The 14,445-nt window shown below is 39.8% G+C and overlaps 1 protein-coding gene across 4 annotated transcripts in view; it reads right to left on the reverse strand.

Annotated features, from left to right (window-relative positions):
• Positions 1-14,445, reverse strand: part of CACNA1G (calcium voltage-gated channel subunit alpha1 G) — a 419,473-nt gene that overhangs the window by 76,521 nt on the left and 328,507 nt on the right. For all 4 annotated transcript variants that reach the window (XM_087887148.1, XM_087887147.1, XM_087887145.1 and 1 more), the window contains 2 exons: positions 13,140-13,208; positions 10,537-10,721 (listed from right to left, as the gene is read on the reverse strand). In XM_087887148.1, coding sequence (XP_087743274.1) covers positions 10,537-10,721; positions 13,140-13,208 — 254 coding nt within the window. The remainder of the gene's footprint in view (positions 1-10,536; positions 10,722-13,139; positions 13,209-14,445) is intronic.

Below are 14,445 nucleotides of genomic sequence, written 5' to 3' on the forward strand. Positions count from 1 at the left end.
ATAACTCTCAAGCATTTGGTATTATGAGGGTACCAGATTAGAAAACAACAACAACACAGATTTAACAATTACAGTTAGTCCTTGATTTACAACAGTTCTTTTAGTGAACTTTTAAAGTTACAAAAGGTACTGAAAAAAGTGATTTATGACCATTTTTCACATTTATGGCCGTTGCAAAATCCCCATGATCACATAACCAAAATTCAGTTGCTTGGTAATATTTATGACGGTTGCAGTATCCCGAGTTCATGTGATTCCCTTTTGTGACCGTCTGATAAGCAAAATCTCTGGAGAAGCCAGATTCACTCAACAACCATGTTATTAACTTAACAACTTCAGTGATTCACTTAAGATATGTCATATAATGGGACAAAATTCACTTAACAACTGTTTTGCTTAACAACAGAAATGTTGGGCTCAATTGTGGTCATAAGTCAAGGACTACCTATATTTCAGTACACTCACATTCCTACAATCGGACAGTATATGAGCCACTACTACATTAATATTTACTGTAGAGATGTTTGCACCCATAATAAACTAATACAATATTACAGAACCTAAGGAAATCATAACTAAACTTATTTAAACCAATATATTAAATGTGTAAAAAGATAAGGTTGTGGATATGATAACTTTTTTATAAATAGTAACAAACTTGTTAGGCATTTGCAAAAATGTAAGAAATACAATCCTAGGAAGATGCTTTTAAACTGAGGTTCAAAATAGCTGTTATTTCTACTCCTCCCCTAGATAATTGCCTTGATCACCATCATGGCATTATAAAAGATAAAGACCAAGTTAATAGAATACCCTCCCCCAAAAGAATCAACCACATAACCAGACATTATCTTAAGGATAAAATATGCAGGGGATTAATGGGACGTTGGTTGCTATTAACCCCTATGCAGTCCCTGTAACAGTTAATATTGACACAAATTAAATAATGATAAGTGACAAATTAAGGCTTACAAGACAAGTTATAACTTGACTGGTGAACTGTATCACACCAGGCCTACATCCTGTTGAAAGGAAGGATGTTTTGAGATAGTGAGGGTAGAAAACAGAATTATTTGGGGAATTGCTTAGAGGAAGGAAAAGTTTTGTTCTGGAAAAGAAAGGATTTTTTGAGAATCCAGATCATACATTTGGTTATCAAACAGCCTCAGGTGTACAATTTATGTAGTAGACAACTTGTAAGTTCTTGTTTCTTTAATATGGGCTGCTTCTAATCAATAAGGTATTTTGCTTTCATTGTAACTAAACCATTTTTATATACAGGTAAAACCCCACTTTCTAGATACAGTAATTGATTGGGCAGCATTGTGGGAAACTGCTCTGAAGAAGTGGAATAGAACAGTGCAGGGCAGGGCAGGGCAGGGCACAGCAGAGCAGGACAGGACAGGACAGGACAGGACAGGACAGGACAGGACAGGACAGGACAGAATAGAAAAACTTTATTGCCTCTTTAAATGTACACTAATCATTAAAACAAAATTTTGTTGCATTCAGCTCTCAAAAGATAACCATTATGCATATACCCACATACCCATACATATATGACACAGAGAAACATCACAGTCAAGTTCGAATGTATACATATACATGGTGAAAAAACGAGAGAATCCTGCAAGTTTTCAAGACAGATGGTTACAGAATCTAGAAGACCTGTTATAGATACTTTGAAACCTCCTCCCACAGGGGAGCAACAGAAACAGACCGTAAATTAGGTGTGTGGGGTCTCTAACAATACTTCACGCTCTAAGCACATAGTACTTATAAGCAGTATCCTGAATAACGGGAAGCGAGCTTCCTATAATCTCAGCTATCTTTACCACTCTCTGAATGGACTTTCTATCTGAGGCACTGCTGCCACCAAATCAAACAGTGATGCAGTTTGTTAAAACGCTCTTAATTGTGCCTCTGTAAAAGTGACCAGGACAGAAGAAGAAAGATGTTCTCTCCTCATCCGACACAGGAAATACTTTTTCTACCCTGATTTGTGAATTTTGATTGTCTATTCATTCTCAACTTGTGTCTCAGCACGGACCAAAAAAAATATGACGTGGAAGGGCAGTAGGAGAAGGAGAAGGAGAAGGAGAAGGAGAAGGAGGAGAAGGAGAAGGAGAAGGAGAAGGAGAAGGAGAAGGAGAAGGAGGAGAAGAAGAAGAAGAAGAAGAAGAAGAAGAAGAAGAAGAAGAAGAAGAAGAAGAAGAAGAAGAAGAAGAAGAAGAAGAAGAAGAAGAGGCAGCTAATAATATGGAGGTAGCCTCTAAACATTCCTTGAAATTACAAACATATGAAATTGCTTTAATACTGAGTTAGAACATTGGTTGCTCAATACTGTCTACATTAGTTTCTCCCAGCCCGGCATTCTTAATAAGTGTATTAAGAATGCTTTTCACTTTGAAAATAGTAAACGCTCCTGAAAGACTTTGCTTGCATTGCACATTGCTCCCTCCTCAAACCCGCTTGCCACTTCGTGTTTGATCCTTTGTTGAGTATTGGGACTGGCAGTGTTCTGGTAGCATTCTTTCTTCCACCTTACCTTTGGCCAGTTGTAGTTAACTACAAAACTGCAGGATTATGCAGATCAACATAGTTGTCCCTACCCCCCACCCCATCCCTCCAGCTTTAAGTATTTAAAAAGACAATCATCCTTAATTCAACTCAGAGACTTTCTCCCTTCATCCTGAATTTCCTTCCCTTAAACTCCCTTCCTGTTTGAATAGTGGCCAGTTTCTCTTTCTCTTGAGTGTTGAGTGTTATTTATTTATTTATTTATTTATTTATTCGAATTTCTATACCGCCCTTCTCCTTTCGGACTCAGGGCGGTGAACAGCCAGATAAAAAACATCTATACAAACATCACAGTTAAAAAATAAAGTTAAAATAATTTATAAATTTGGCCCATAATTTAAAACTTGTCAATTAAAATAAATATTAAAATTTTAAAACTAACCCTAAAATCAAGACAGACCGGCTAACTGAAAAAAATAAGTTTTTAGGGTCCGACGAAAAATCCGGAGGTCGGAGATCACTCGTATCTCTGGGGGTAGATTGTTCCATAGGGTAGGTGCCACCACAGAGAAGGCTCTCCTCCTGGGGGTCATCAGCCGGCATTGTCTGGCCGACGGCACCCTGAGGAGGCCCTCTCTGTGGGAGCGAACCGGCCGGTGGGAGGCTATTGGTGGCAGAAGGCGGTCCTGTAAGTACCCTGGCCCTAAGCCATGGAGCGCTTTAAAGGTGATCACCAACACCTTGAAGCGCACCCGGAAGTCCACCGGAAGCCAATGCAGCTCGCGCAGGAGAAGAGTCACATGGGAGCGCCCTGTCGCTCCCATAATCCCCCGCGCAGCCACATTCTGCACCAATTGGAGCCTCCGGGTGTACCCCAAGGGGAGCCCCATGTAGAGAGCGTTACAATAGTCCAGACGAGAAGTGACGAGTGCTTGAGTGACCATGCGTAGGGAGTCCCGGTCCAGAAAGGGGCGCAACTGGCGCATCAGGCGAACCTGACAAAAAGCCCCCCTGGCCACGGCTGTCATATGCCCCTCTAAAGACAGCCGCGCATCCAGGAGGACACCCAAGTTGCAGGCCCTCTCCGTGGGGGCCAATGATTCACCCCCAATAACCAGCGATGGCGTCAGCTGGCTATACTGGGACGCCGGCAGCCACAGCCACTCGGTCTTGGAAGGGTTGAGTCGAAGCCTGTTTCTCCCCATTCAGACCCGCACGGCCTCCAGGCACTGGGACATCACTTCCAAGGCATCATTGGGATGGTCTGGGGTGGAAATGTACAGCTGAGTATCACCAGCGTACTGATGGAACTCCACCCCAAAACCACGGATGATCTCACCCAGCGGCTTCACATAAATGTTGAACAGGAGGGGCGAGAGGACCGACCCTTGCGGCACCCCACAAACAAGGCGCCTTGGGGTCAACCGCTGCCCCCGTCAACACAGATTGCAACCGGTCGGAGAGATAGGAGGAGAACCACCGCAGAACGGTGCCCCCCACTCCCAGTCCCTCCAGCCGGCGCAACATGATACCATGGTCGATGGTATCAAAAGCCACTGAGAGGTCTAATAGGACCAGGATAGAGGAATAACCCCTATCCCGGGCCCTCCAGAGATCATCCACCAACGCGACCAATGCCGTTTCTGTGCTGTATCCAGGTCTGAAGCCGGACTGGAGCGTGTTGCTCCACTGGAGTGTTCCAGTGGCTGCAGTTGTATTTTCTCAGGGAAAGCTCTCTCATCCTTACTAGCCTTCCTCTATTAGAGCAAATCTTGGTGGGACACGAGGGGCAGTTCACCCCTTTCTACGGATATAATAAATGTATAATGCAGCCTTTCCTCGTCTGGTGATTTCCAGATGGGCTGGAATGCCAACTGTTTATCAAAGAGGAACTGCTTTGGCTAAGACTGGTAAAACATTAATCTTCAAGCATCTGAGTATTTCTGATTAAATTAACCATACTAAGCCCAGCCTGCAGTATTTCACCAAACAGTTAAAAGCAGTAGAGCTTTTAAAAGCTGTCCCTAAGTGATAGAAATAAACTAATTATATTTTCAATATTATCACTCTTCTGCTGTCTTGAAGTAAAAAAAAAAAATCCAGCATAGTCCCCAGCTATAATAGAAATATAGCACTTTCTCATCTCAATTACTTTTCCTGAGCAATTATAGTAAATATATATATATATACAGAGGATCACTTCATGTTAATAATAGGATATTGGAGTCTCTTCTTTAAAAAAAACAGGAAGCAGATGGATCATGTTTATTTTCATCAGCTATGCAATACACACATTTAATTCAGGTAGAAGGTAAAATATGTGGTAGTCATCACGTCACCTGCCTTAGACAGGAAACCTTGAGTAAAAGTCGCAACCACATGACTCTGGCCACTATTAATGATGCTTGCACAACTTCTACGAAAGCGAGGGTTTTAATGGTGTGGTTAAAGCTGGCTTGGATCAAAAGGCCAAGACTTCACACAGACGGCATACCATGTGGAGCAATGCCCATCTGGTTTGCATCCTCTGTAGCTACCACATCACAGGGCGCATGTATGAAGTGGCGCCCTTTGGGCTAAAAAAAGACAAGTTTTTGTTTAAGCTGTCTCCTACCAAAAGGAGGGGGGGGGGAAAGCCATGGGCTGGAGAAATAGTTTTGGAAATAAGTAGGCAGGTTTTGATGAAAGCTTTGCATGAGCTAGATAGGCTTTCCAGTGGTCTTCAGCATGAATTCTTTGTCTCTTTCTCATGACCATTTTTCCCTGTCTCCTGAATCCTTCCTCCAGAAACCTGACCTTCTATGGTTTCTGGGGGAGGGTGGAGAAAGAGGGAGGATAATAGATTCCTTGAAGCAAACTGTATCATGAAAAATCATCTGCAAATGGTTACAAGATGCATTATGCAACTTGCATCATTTATTCTGAACATTGAAACCCACATTTAGATTTCTTTCGTGCAAAGTAAGTACTGTTTGGCCTTAAAACCTCTATACCATTTCACTGGCTTCAGTGATAATGCAGTTCTTATGTCTCCAGGAAATAAAAATGTAAGGACTTTTTTCAGAAAATGACGAATTCCGAATCACTGAAAGATGGCAGCATGATTTTATTTGTGGCCTCCAGGCATCGTTAATCGATGCTTTTTTCTCAGATGCAGAGCACTGCTGGATCATGTTTGTGTAGGAGCATCAGCAATGAAGAAATCGTATTTTCAGCATCTTAATGGTAACTTGGACAAGCAAATTACCATATCTTATCCATGGGAGCCATTTCCATTTGCCAGAAAGAGAGAGAAGAGGAGCGCAGTAAGAATATAAAAGAAAAAAGCTACAAAATGATTTTTGTATCCTCGTATTATGAAAGCTGAATAATTCATACATATTGGAAGCCAAAGTCAGGGGACTCAACTTACCAAAATTATTCTACATAAATTTGTCTTGCAGATGATCTCAGACACTGTGGTTTGGATGCTTTAGGTAGAAATACTTTGATTGTGATCAATTCATACATACAAGGGATCTACAAATACTACTATACATCAGGGAGTTTTTGATAAATAGTTGTTATCCTTCCCTTCTCTTCTTCTTAAAGGACTTTTCAGAGTGGTGTCATATATCACAAGCCGTAATAACGAAAATCCTCATCAACTCTTATGTCTCCAGAATAAAGTATGTCATAAGGGCAGCCTAGATAAGTGATTTATCCTCAAAAACTTTTTCTCTGTCAAAATCAAGTTAATAAGTAATCTATTCCTTGCTCTATATACAAATTTACATATCTCCTACGTCATATTGACATAAATGTTAGAAACCAGAGACGTTGAGCAATGTCCATTTTTACTTTTAAAATTAATAAAATAATATTTTTTTAAAATAATAATAATAAAAGAAACTTTTTCTCTGGATAAGAGGAAAAGTAGAAATGAGAGTATTGTTCCTATATTTCACATAATCCTGCTCTGCTCAACCATAAGCTTTTATCAATTAAAAAAGGAATAATATCATGGATGAAAACTTTGGCTGAAAACCCATTTCATCTTTATGGAATCTATACTTAAATATTCAAGGTTTTTCCTCCTTTGTCTCCTTTTCTGTTATTGTAAATCTCTAGAAAAAGGGATTCATTTGGATAATATGGCATAGAGATTAGTTATAACAAATTAAGAATATGCCATTTTATACTTTGGGATTGTTAAGAGACAGAATTGGAAGACTGGAGCAAAACCTGTACTTTGTATCTGTTTGTACCTATAATCTTACACTGACCTAGGTAGGAAAATATCCATGGCATTCTTCTGGAACAATGGGAGAGCCAGTTTGGTCTAGTGTTTAAGACAATCTAGAAATCAAGAGACTGTGAGTTCTAGTTCTGCCTTAGGCATGAAAGCCAGCTGGGTGACTGAGCCAGTCACTATCTCAGCCAACAGCTTCAGGCTTGGATGAGCAACAAGCCAGTCAGTCAATTCCTTTGCAACCAATGGATCAACACTCAATTGATGTGGGGGAAAAAACCCAGACCCTGCACTGGTGGGAAAAGGCTAGGAAGAAAAAATAAATCTTCTGGGACAGTGAAAGACAACTAACGGCCAGGAAAACTAGGCAATCTTGTAGAATAGCAGCTATAATGGTTTGTGGGAATGATCTTGGGAAACACGGGGAAGAGGCATAGTCAGGGAAACAGTTGGATAAGAGGCAACTGAGCCAATAGAAGCAGCATAAACATGGCCCTCCTTAGTTTCTTGGGCAGTAAAGGTAATGGCGGAAGAGCTGTATTTTTGCAATAGTGGCAAATATCAGGTATAGGATGAGGGTGAAGGTTCATTCTCCGAGCTTGTAGTTTGGTTTCTGAACGTTTCATTACCAGGTTAGGTAACATCTTCAGCAGAGTTTAGGGGCTGTGAGGGTCAATGTTCTTCTGTTTATAAGGGGCTTCAGGTGTGGGTATGTCAAGTGAGGGTCTTGTGATGGTTCAGCTGTGAATCATCAGTGAGTCTTGTGATGGGTCTTGTGATAAGGAGGTTACATCAGGTCAGGGTCATTGGGAGGTGAACTGCTGGTGTGGGGGGGTGTTGTGTGGCTTGGTTGAGGGTCGGTGTTGTCACTAGTTGGCTGTGTGGTTGATTTGGATTCTGAGGGGTTCGTAGGCTGGTTGTAGGTCAACGTGTCTGTTGATGGAATTGCTTGTGAAGTGCCAGGCTTTGATGAATTCATGAGAACTGTATTTTCAGACTTGCAACATTCTGTTAATGTAACCCTATATAATGAAAGCAGAATTAGTCCATCTAGTCATGCTTCCTCTATGGACTACCTGGCAAGACTGACAGCAACAGAGAGGGCATTTCTTGACAGGGATGGTTATGTGTGTGAAGGTAGCTTACCAAGCATTGTAACTGCTGCCAAAAGGATGGTTTTGCAGGAAATATTGCAATACAGGGAGCCTATAGAAACATAATGCTTTCCAAAATGCTATGGCCACTAATAGTTAATGTCCCCACTAGGCTCACTGCTCTGGAAAAAATGTTCCTGAGAAAGAGGAAAAATAACTCTCTCTCTCTCTCCCCTGTGCATCTTTCAGTTTGCAACCAATATTGTTTCTGAATGATCTGAACAACAATTTGCAATCATGAATTTGTCTGTGTTCATTTCAGTTACCTGTTCTTTTACCCTTATAGACAGCTTTGGACCTTATTGGTACTTAAATTGTTGCGTCTTTCTTAAAAACTATGTGCAGAAAGAAAGGAAAATATGACAGAAAGAGATAGAAAAAAGTTCCATAAAACAATACCTCTTATAAAATCAGAACTAGATTTACATTTATAGTCATCGTGAGTCATATCGTTAAATTATGCAAGTTTATTTAACAATAAACTTGCATAAACCAATATATGCAATTCAAGTAGTTTAAATAGTCCCCCATTAGGGCTGTTGCTGATAAAATTCATATTTATATATAGAAAAAGTCATGTTTTTCAGGCCATTTGTGTAACTGATGGCAAATGGAGATTCTCTTTTAAACCTTTTCCCCTTATGCTGTTCAAAGTAATAATTGCATTGCATATTTTATGATTTTAATGATGTGGATTGCTGTTACACTCTTTCTGATGGCAGCTGCTTTAAACCCCTCTGCAAGAAAATTCTAAAAAAAAAATGTAATACAAGTATTTGCAGTAATACATTAACACTGTTCTATAATGATCACGTATTCTGTATTTAGTTCTTTCCTTCTTTAGGCTTCTACGTCACTAAATTCCCACAGGTTCTGAGCAGCTTACAGAATATCAACAGAAGGAGTTAAAATCGTCCCATGTATTAAGGACCAACCATGAAAGGCCACCCATGGGGTAAGCTAGTCTCTGCATCTCTAAATGCCTTGCTAAAATTTCCAATCTTTACAGCTGTTCGAAAGTCCAGTAAAAGTGAAGGATGATTGGCTATCTGGGGATAAGATGTTCTGGAGAAGACACTTTGTTCCAATCAAAGTTTCTCTTGAATGAAACTTTTTCCTGGTCTAGGCATACTTTTTATACGAAGCAATAGACATGGGCAGTGTATACATGTGGATAGATGCTCCTAAATCTCCAGCTAGCAGCTATTCAATCAGTGACTCCTTGATCTGGACAACAGCACCTGGGCAGGGATGGGTTTCTAAACCCGTCGCTACCGGTTCGCTTGTGGGCACACGCGTGCTTGTGTGTGATGCTTTTGCGCATGCGCAGAAGCATCCGGGCGGGTGGGTGGAGCCTCCCACCGCTGCTGCCGCTACCAGTTCACCCGACCCGGGGCAAACCAGAAGCAACCCACTGCTGCACCTGGGTTGCCATTTCAAAAATCAGCTGGAACTATGTTGAAAATTACTACTGCAAATAGTTTATTGCAGAGGCTCCTTCAAGTGGAGAGAGCAAAGTGGAGGAGCCTCTTCTCAATGCTCGAGCACACAGGGCTCCCAAAAGGCAGGAGTGACTACGCAGGAGGAGGAGGTCTCCTCAAGAGTAAGGCTTGAGGATAATTGGCCACTCCCTTAGCCTATTTAAGTCACACGCCTTTAGTAAGTTTCTTGCTGGAAACAACTTGTAATTATCATCAGAGGATTTTTTGGAAAAGTCTTATCGTATTTTGTTTTCTGGGCTGGTTGCCAACCTTTGCCGGACTTTGGTTTATTCTTGCTACTTAATAAATTTGATAAGGACCGTTGGTGTGTGTCAATATCCTTGGGAATCCGGACCTGGGGCAGAACACAAAGGTGCTTTTTCAAGAGGCAACTGGACTTTCTGGTTTTTCTTTGAAGATGTTTTGCTTCTCATCCAATAAGCTTCTTCAGCTCTCTTCTTGGATGAGAAGCAAAATGTCTTCAAAGAAAAATCAGAAAGTCCAGTTGCCTCTTGAAAAAGCACCTTTGGGACCACCATGACCTGGGTGACTGAAAATCTCCATAGACACTTGCCTCAAGTCCTTCATCACTGGCGGCTTTTAAGAAGAGATTGAACAACCACTTTTCTGGAATGATACAGGATCTCCTGTTTGAGCAGGGGGTTGGACTAGAAGACCTCCAAGGTCCCTTCCAACCCTGTTATTCTGTAAAATATGTATGACTCATTCTCCTTATATATCTTCTGAAGCTTTGTTAACTCATAAAACCAAATTGCTTTTGGCAACGTAACATGAGAACTGCCAACATTTTAGTTGTGCAATTTTCAGATTGCAGGGGATTCCGTGGGTAAAACCTAGGCACTCTCAGCTCATTCATTTTTTTCTCTCTCAGGCCAGCAGATGTGTGAATTAGGCTTAAAGGGGCCATAGAGACAGAAAGTATGTGAGAATATAAAAGACATTAGGATAACATATATTGGGGATTAACAATAACTGAATAACCCTTCAGGCATGTTCTCTAATATATGTTGGGGGAAAAAACATGGTTAAAATGTCCTTGCCTTATGTTTTGTATCCATCACAAAGTTCATTAGTTTCTCCTCTCCTAATTTATGCCAGTTCTGCATCACCCAGCAGATTTTTTTCTTACCTTAATGGCCTAAGAGTCCGCAAAAGCCTTAAAACTCTTAGCATTCCAAGGATTTTCGTTCCGCTATCAGAAACCATTGAAACCAGGAAGTCAGCCATAGAGATGAGGACTAGTACCCCATCCAGCACATTCCAACTGCTTTGCAAGTAGGCCTTCTCTCCGAAGCACAAGCCCAGAGCCACAACCTGCCAAGATTCCAAATTGCAACAGAATATGACTAATTTAGTCACCACGCCATCAGTAAGTTTATAATGCACGATTTACACATACGTGACTGCAAATGCATTGACTTCCCAGTTATAGAAACATAACTAAGCAGGTTCTACAAAGTGTTATGGTGTAAGGTTCATAAAAATAACTCTGCAGAAACATTCCAGATTGTTCCTTTAACACTGAGGTATTTTTAATGCAATTCAAAACCTAACTGCCACATCTACCATAAAGTGTGGCAATTTCGTAAAAGAGTGGCATACATGATTATTTTTGTCAGTAACTACAGAGGGAAGCACTAAGGATGTAATAACCATATATTATCCTAGATGTGAAACTTCAGAATACAGAGGTCACAAACACACTCAAATCTTAAACATTAAAAAAATTGTTAGTTCATTTGTTTTTGTATATACACAAACACTGACACACATACATGTTCGCTCTTTACTGAAAACTTTTTTGTTCTCCTTAGAGTCTGTTGAAAGAAGGATGAGGTTTTTTTTTTTTTTTTTTTTTACATTTTCTCAAGGAATTAAAAAAATATGAACAAAGCACTTTAGAAAATGTAACCCTCTGGTCTTATCTTAAGCAAGCTAAGTTTAAATGGGAAGTTTCTCAAAGAGAACATAGTACATAAAAACTGAGATACTGAAAATAAGCCCTGAAATAAGCATAATCTTCATAAAATGCATGCACCGTACTAAAATGTTGCGGAGAATCTGAATTCAGTATTTACAAGTATATGCTACGGATGGTGGTAGTCTATTACGAATGCCACAGACTTTAGTTTTTACATTTCATTACCCTCTAAATTTGCTTCTTACAACTCCTTCCCCCAACACGTGTCTAATTTAGAATAACATTTTATGCTCTTCATTTTCAAATGAAATGGATTCTAATCCATTAAAAATTAGTAGGTTTTTAAAGCTTTAAACACTTTCTTGCATTTGCTGCATAAATTCAACCATGACAAGCTGCTTTGTGATTAAAAGCCTTTGTGATTACAAAGATATTATAAGAAAACATAGAGGGAGGAGAAAGAAGGGAGTAAACCCAGCAAATATATGGCAACTAGTTTTAACAAACTAGCTACTCTGGCATCCTACTTCGGTCAATAGTCCTTCCTCTTTCACTGATTCCTCTGCATCAGAAATGAATATTCTGCTCCCCACAAGATGTTACCAAAACCATTAAAAAAAATCTTTCTGGAAATGAAATACCACTTGGGGGGGGGGGGACATTAAAATTTGCCGTCTCAAGAAAACATAATTGATATTACAATCTTAATCCAGAATTGGTTTTATGTTATTTGGAGAGAGTTTCTCCTCCAGACTCAGAATTCAGAAATTGGGTGATTCTTTATAGACAGACTTTACTTGGGCTCATTGTTTGGGCTTAATTGAATAGCTATAGCTGCTATATCTCCAAGTCCCTCTATAACTAAAGCTCAAATATAGCTGCAATGAGAGATGGGATACATGAGGCAGAGATTCCCATTCCCATTCCCATCTCTTCTCTTCTCTTTCCTTTCCTGCCAGAAATAATATAATTAAAATTCTCTGGGCAAGTAATTTTCTTATATAAATCTACCATAACATTATGTACCCTGTTGGTATCAAAGTAAGCGTGGATGTAGAACTGACGATACTATGATGAGGCACTTTATAAAAGAGTATACGTTTGATATTTTTTCCATAATGTCCAACACCTTTAACAGTAGTTTAAGTTTAGGCATGTGCTTAAATTGTGGAAAGAATAAGGAATGTATACGCTTTGAGTGAAAGAAAAGACATTTTCTCATTGGAATCTCTGTTCGCATTCTTGTATATGCACTGTACAGAATAATACACAATCTATGCAAATATTAAAATCACAGAAGTCATTAATCTTATTTTAAAATAAACTGCAGTTTGCCAGTAAAAATATGAGTCTAGCACCTAACTCTAGGAATATGGGTACAGCAATTATGGATGCTTATAGTCAGTATGGAGTGGTGCGGTGGCCTAGAGGTGGAGCTCTCACCTCACAATCAGGCAGCTGTGAGTTCAATCCTAGGTAGAGGCAGATATTTCTCTCTCTGGGCACAATGAGAATATATCTGCTGAACAAAACTCTGCATTGGCGACTAGAAGGGTATCAGTAAACACTCTGCTAGCTCCATTCAGTTGCCCAGACTCCATCCCGCAAGGGATTATGGGGTTGTTAAAAAAAGATGATGGTTCATGGATGCCTATGAGTTTCAATCACACACAGAGCTTTACATGGATCTTGGAAAATTCATGTCCATGCTGATATACAATGTGGGTAGATGGGATAAATTCAGTGATGGTGAAATTACATAATGTGATGATTGTTGATGATCAGAAACTGGATTATGCTGGATTATTTACCTTTATAGTCATTTCAGCCAAGAACACTGCTGTGAAAATATAGTTGGAGAGAGTGAGGAAAATCCGTTCCTGTTGAAAGAGAGAGGGAGGGAGGGAGGGAGGGAGAGAGATGGGATTTAAGTCTTACTGATCAAACTTTTCAAGAAACAACACCCAAATAAGTGCAAGATAAGACTTTTCCTTTTCTAATCCTTTATCTTTCTTAGCATCCTGGACAGCTGCCAAATATTGGGCTGAAATAGAGATTTTATTTTTATCATATTCTGCCTTGCTCCTGTCATGATGTCATTCCTTGTGATGTCATTCTAGTTGTCCCAAAAATTCAGCATACATAGAGGGACATACGAGAAAGGGGAAGGCATAAACACAATATCGTTCTTTCTTAATCTTACAGGGTGGGCGGAAACAACTCTTGAAAACTTAAGCCTTTTTTGCTCTAAATATCTAGGTTTCACCTCTTATATGTCTAGGCCAAAGCACTTACTCTGTCATTGAGCTACAGGTTCTTCCCCTGTGAAAATGAATGTCCAGGATTTTTGTCTACACACAATTCTGTGTCATCAATACAGATAGTCCTCAATTTATGACCACAATCAGGACCACAACTTCTGATGTTAAGCGGTGCAATTGTTAAGTGAGTTACACCTGATTTTGCAACCTTTTTTCCAGAGTTAAGCATATTACAACAGTCTTTTACACGAATCATGAGTCATTAAGTGAATCTGGCTTCCTTCAATGACTTTGCTTGTCAATGAACAGAGATTGTAAATAGTGGTCATGTGACTCCACGACATTGCAGCCGTTCTAAATACAAGCCAGTTGCAAAGCACCCTGAATTTGGATCACGTAACTTTAGGGATTCTGCAATGGTCATAAGTGTGAGGACCAGTCATAAGTCACTTTTTTCAGTACATAAGTTTGAATGGTTGTAAAACAAATGATTGTTAAGTCAAGGACTACCTGTACAACAGCTATTTTGTTGTAGCTGTTGTGAGCCGTGCTGTCTCTTGTGCGTACTATATGGGCCAAGAAGGATCATAATAATTTCCAGATTCACATTAATTAAGATGCACAAGTACCGTTCTTTCAGCTAAAGTAAAATGTATTTTCTACCTTTATTTAAAAGCAGTGGGTGGTTCAGAAATAGAACTGTAGTGAGAAATCTTGCCAATGTTGCTCCTTTCATCAGTAAATAAAAGAACAATAGTGCTACATTAATTTACAGACTGCAAGGGAATTATACAACTGAAGCAAAAATATAAACAGATGCAATGTGAGTTTCAAAATAATTATAAATCCAGTTAGC

This window comes from Pantherophis guttatus, chromosome 2 (assembly GCF_059756535.1).
Source record: "Pantherophis guttatus breed Tessera chromosome 2, ASM5975653v1, whole genome shotgun sequence".
Classification (NCBI taxonomy): Eukaryota; Metazoa; Chordata; class Lepidosauria; order Squamata; family Colubridae; genus Pantherophis; species Pantherophis guttatus.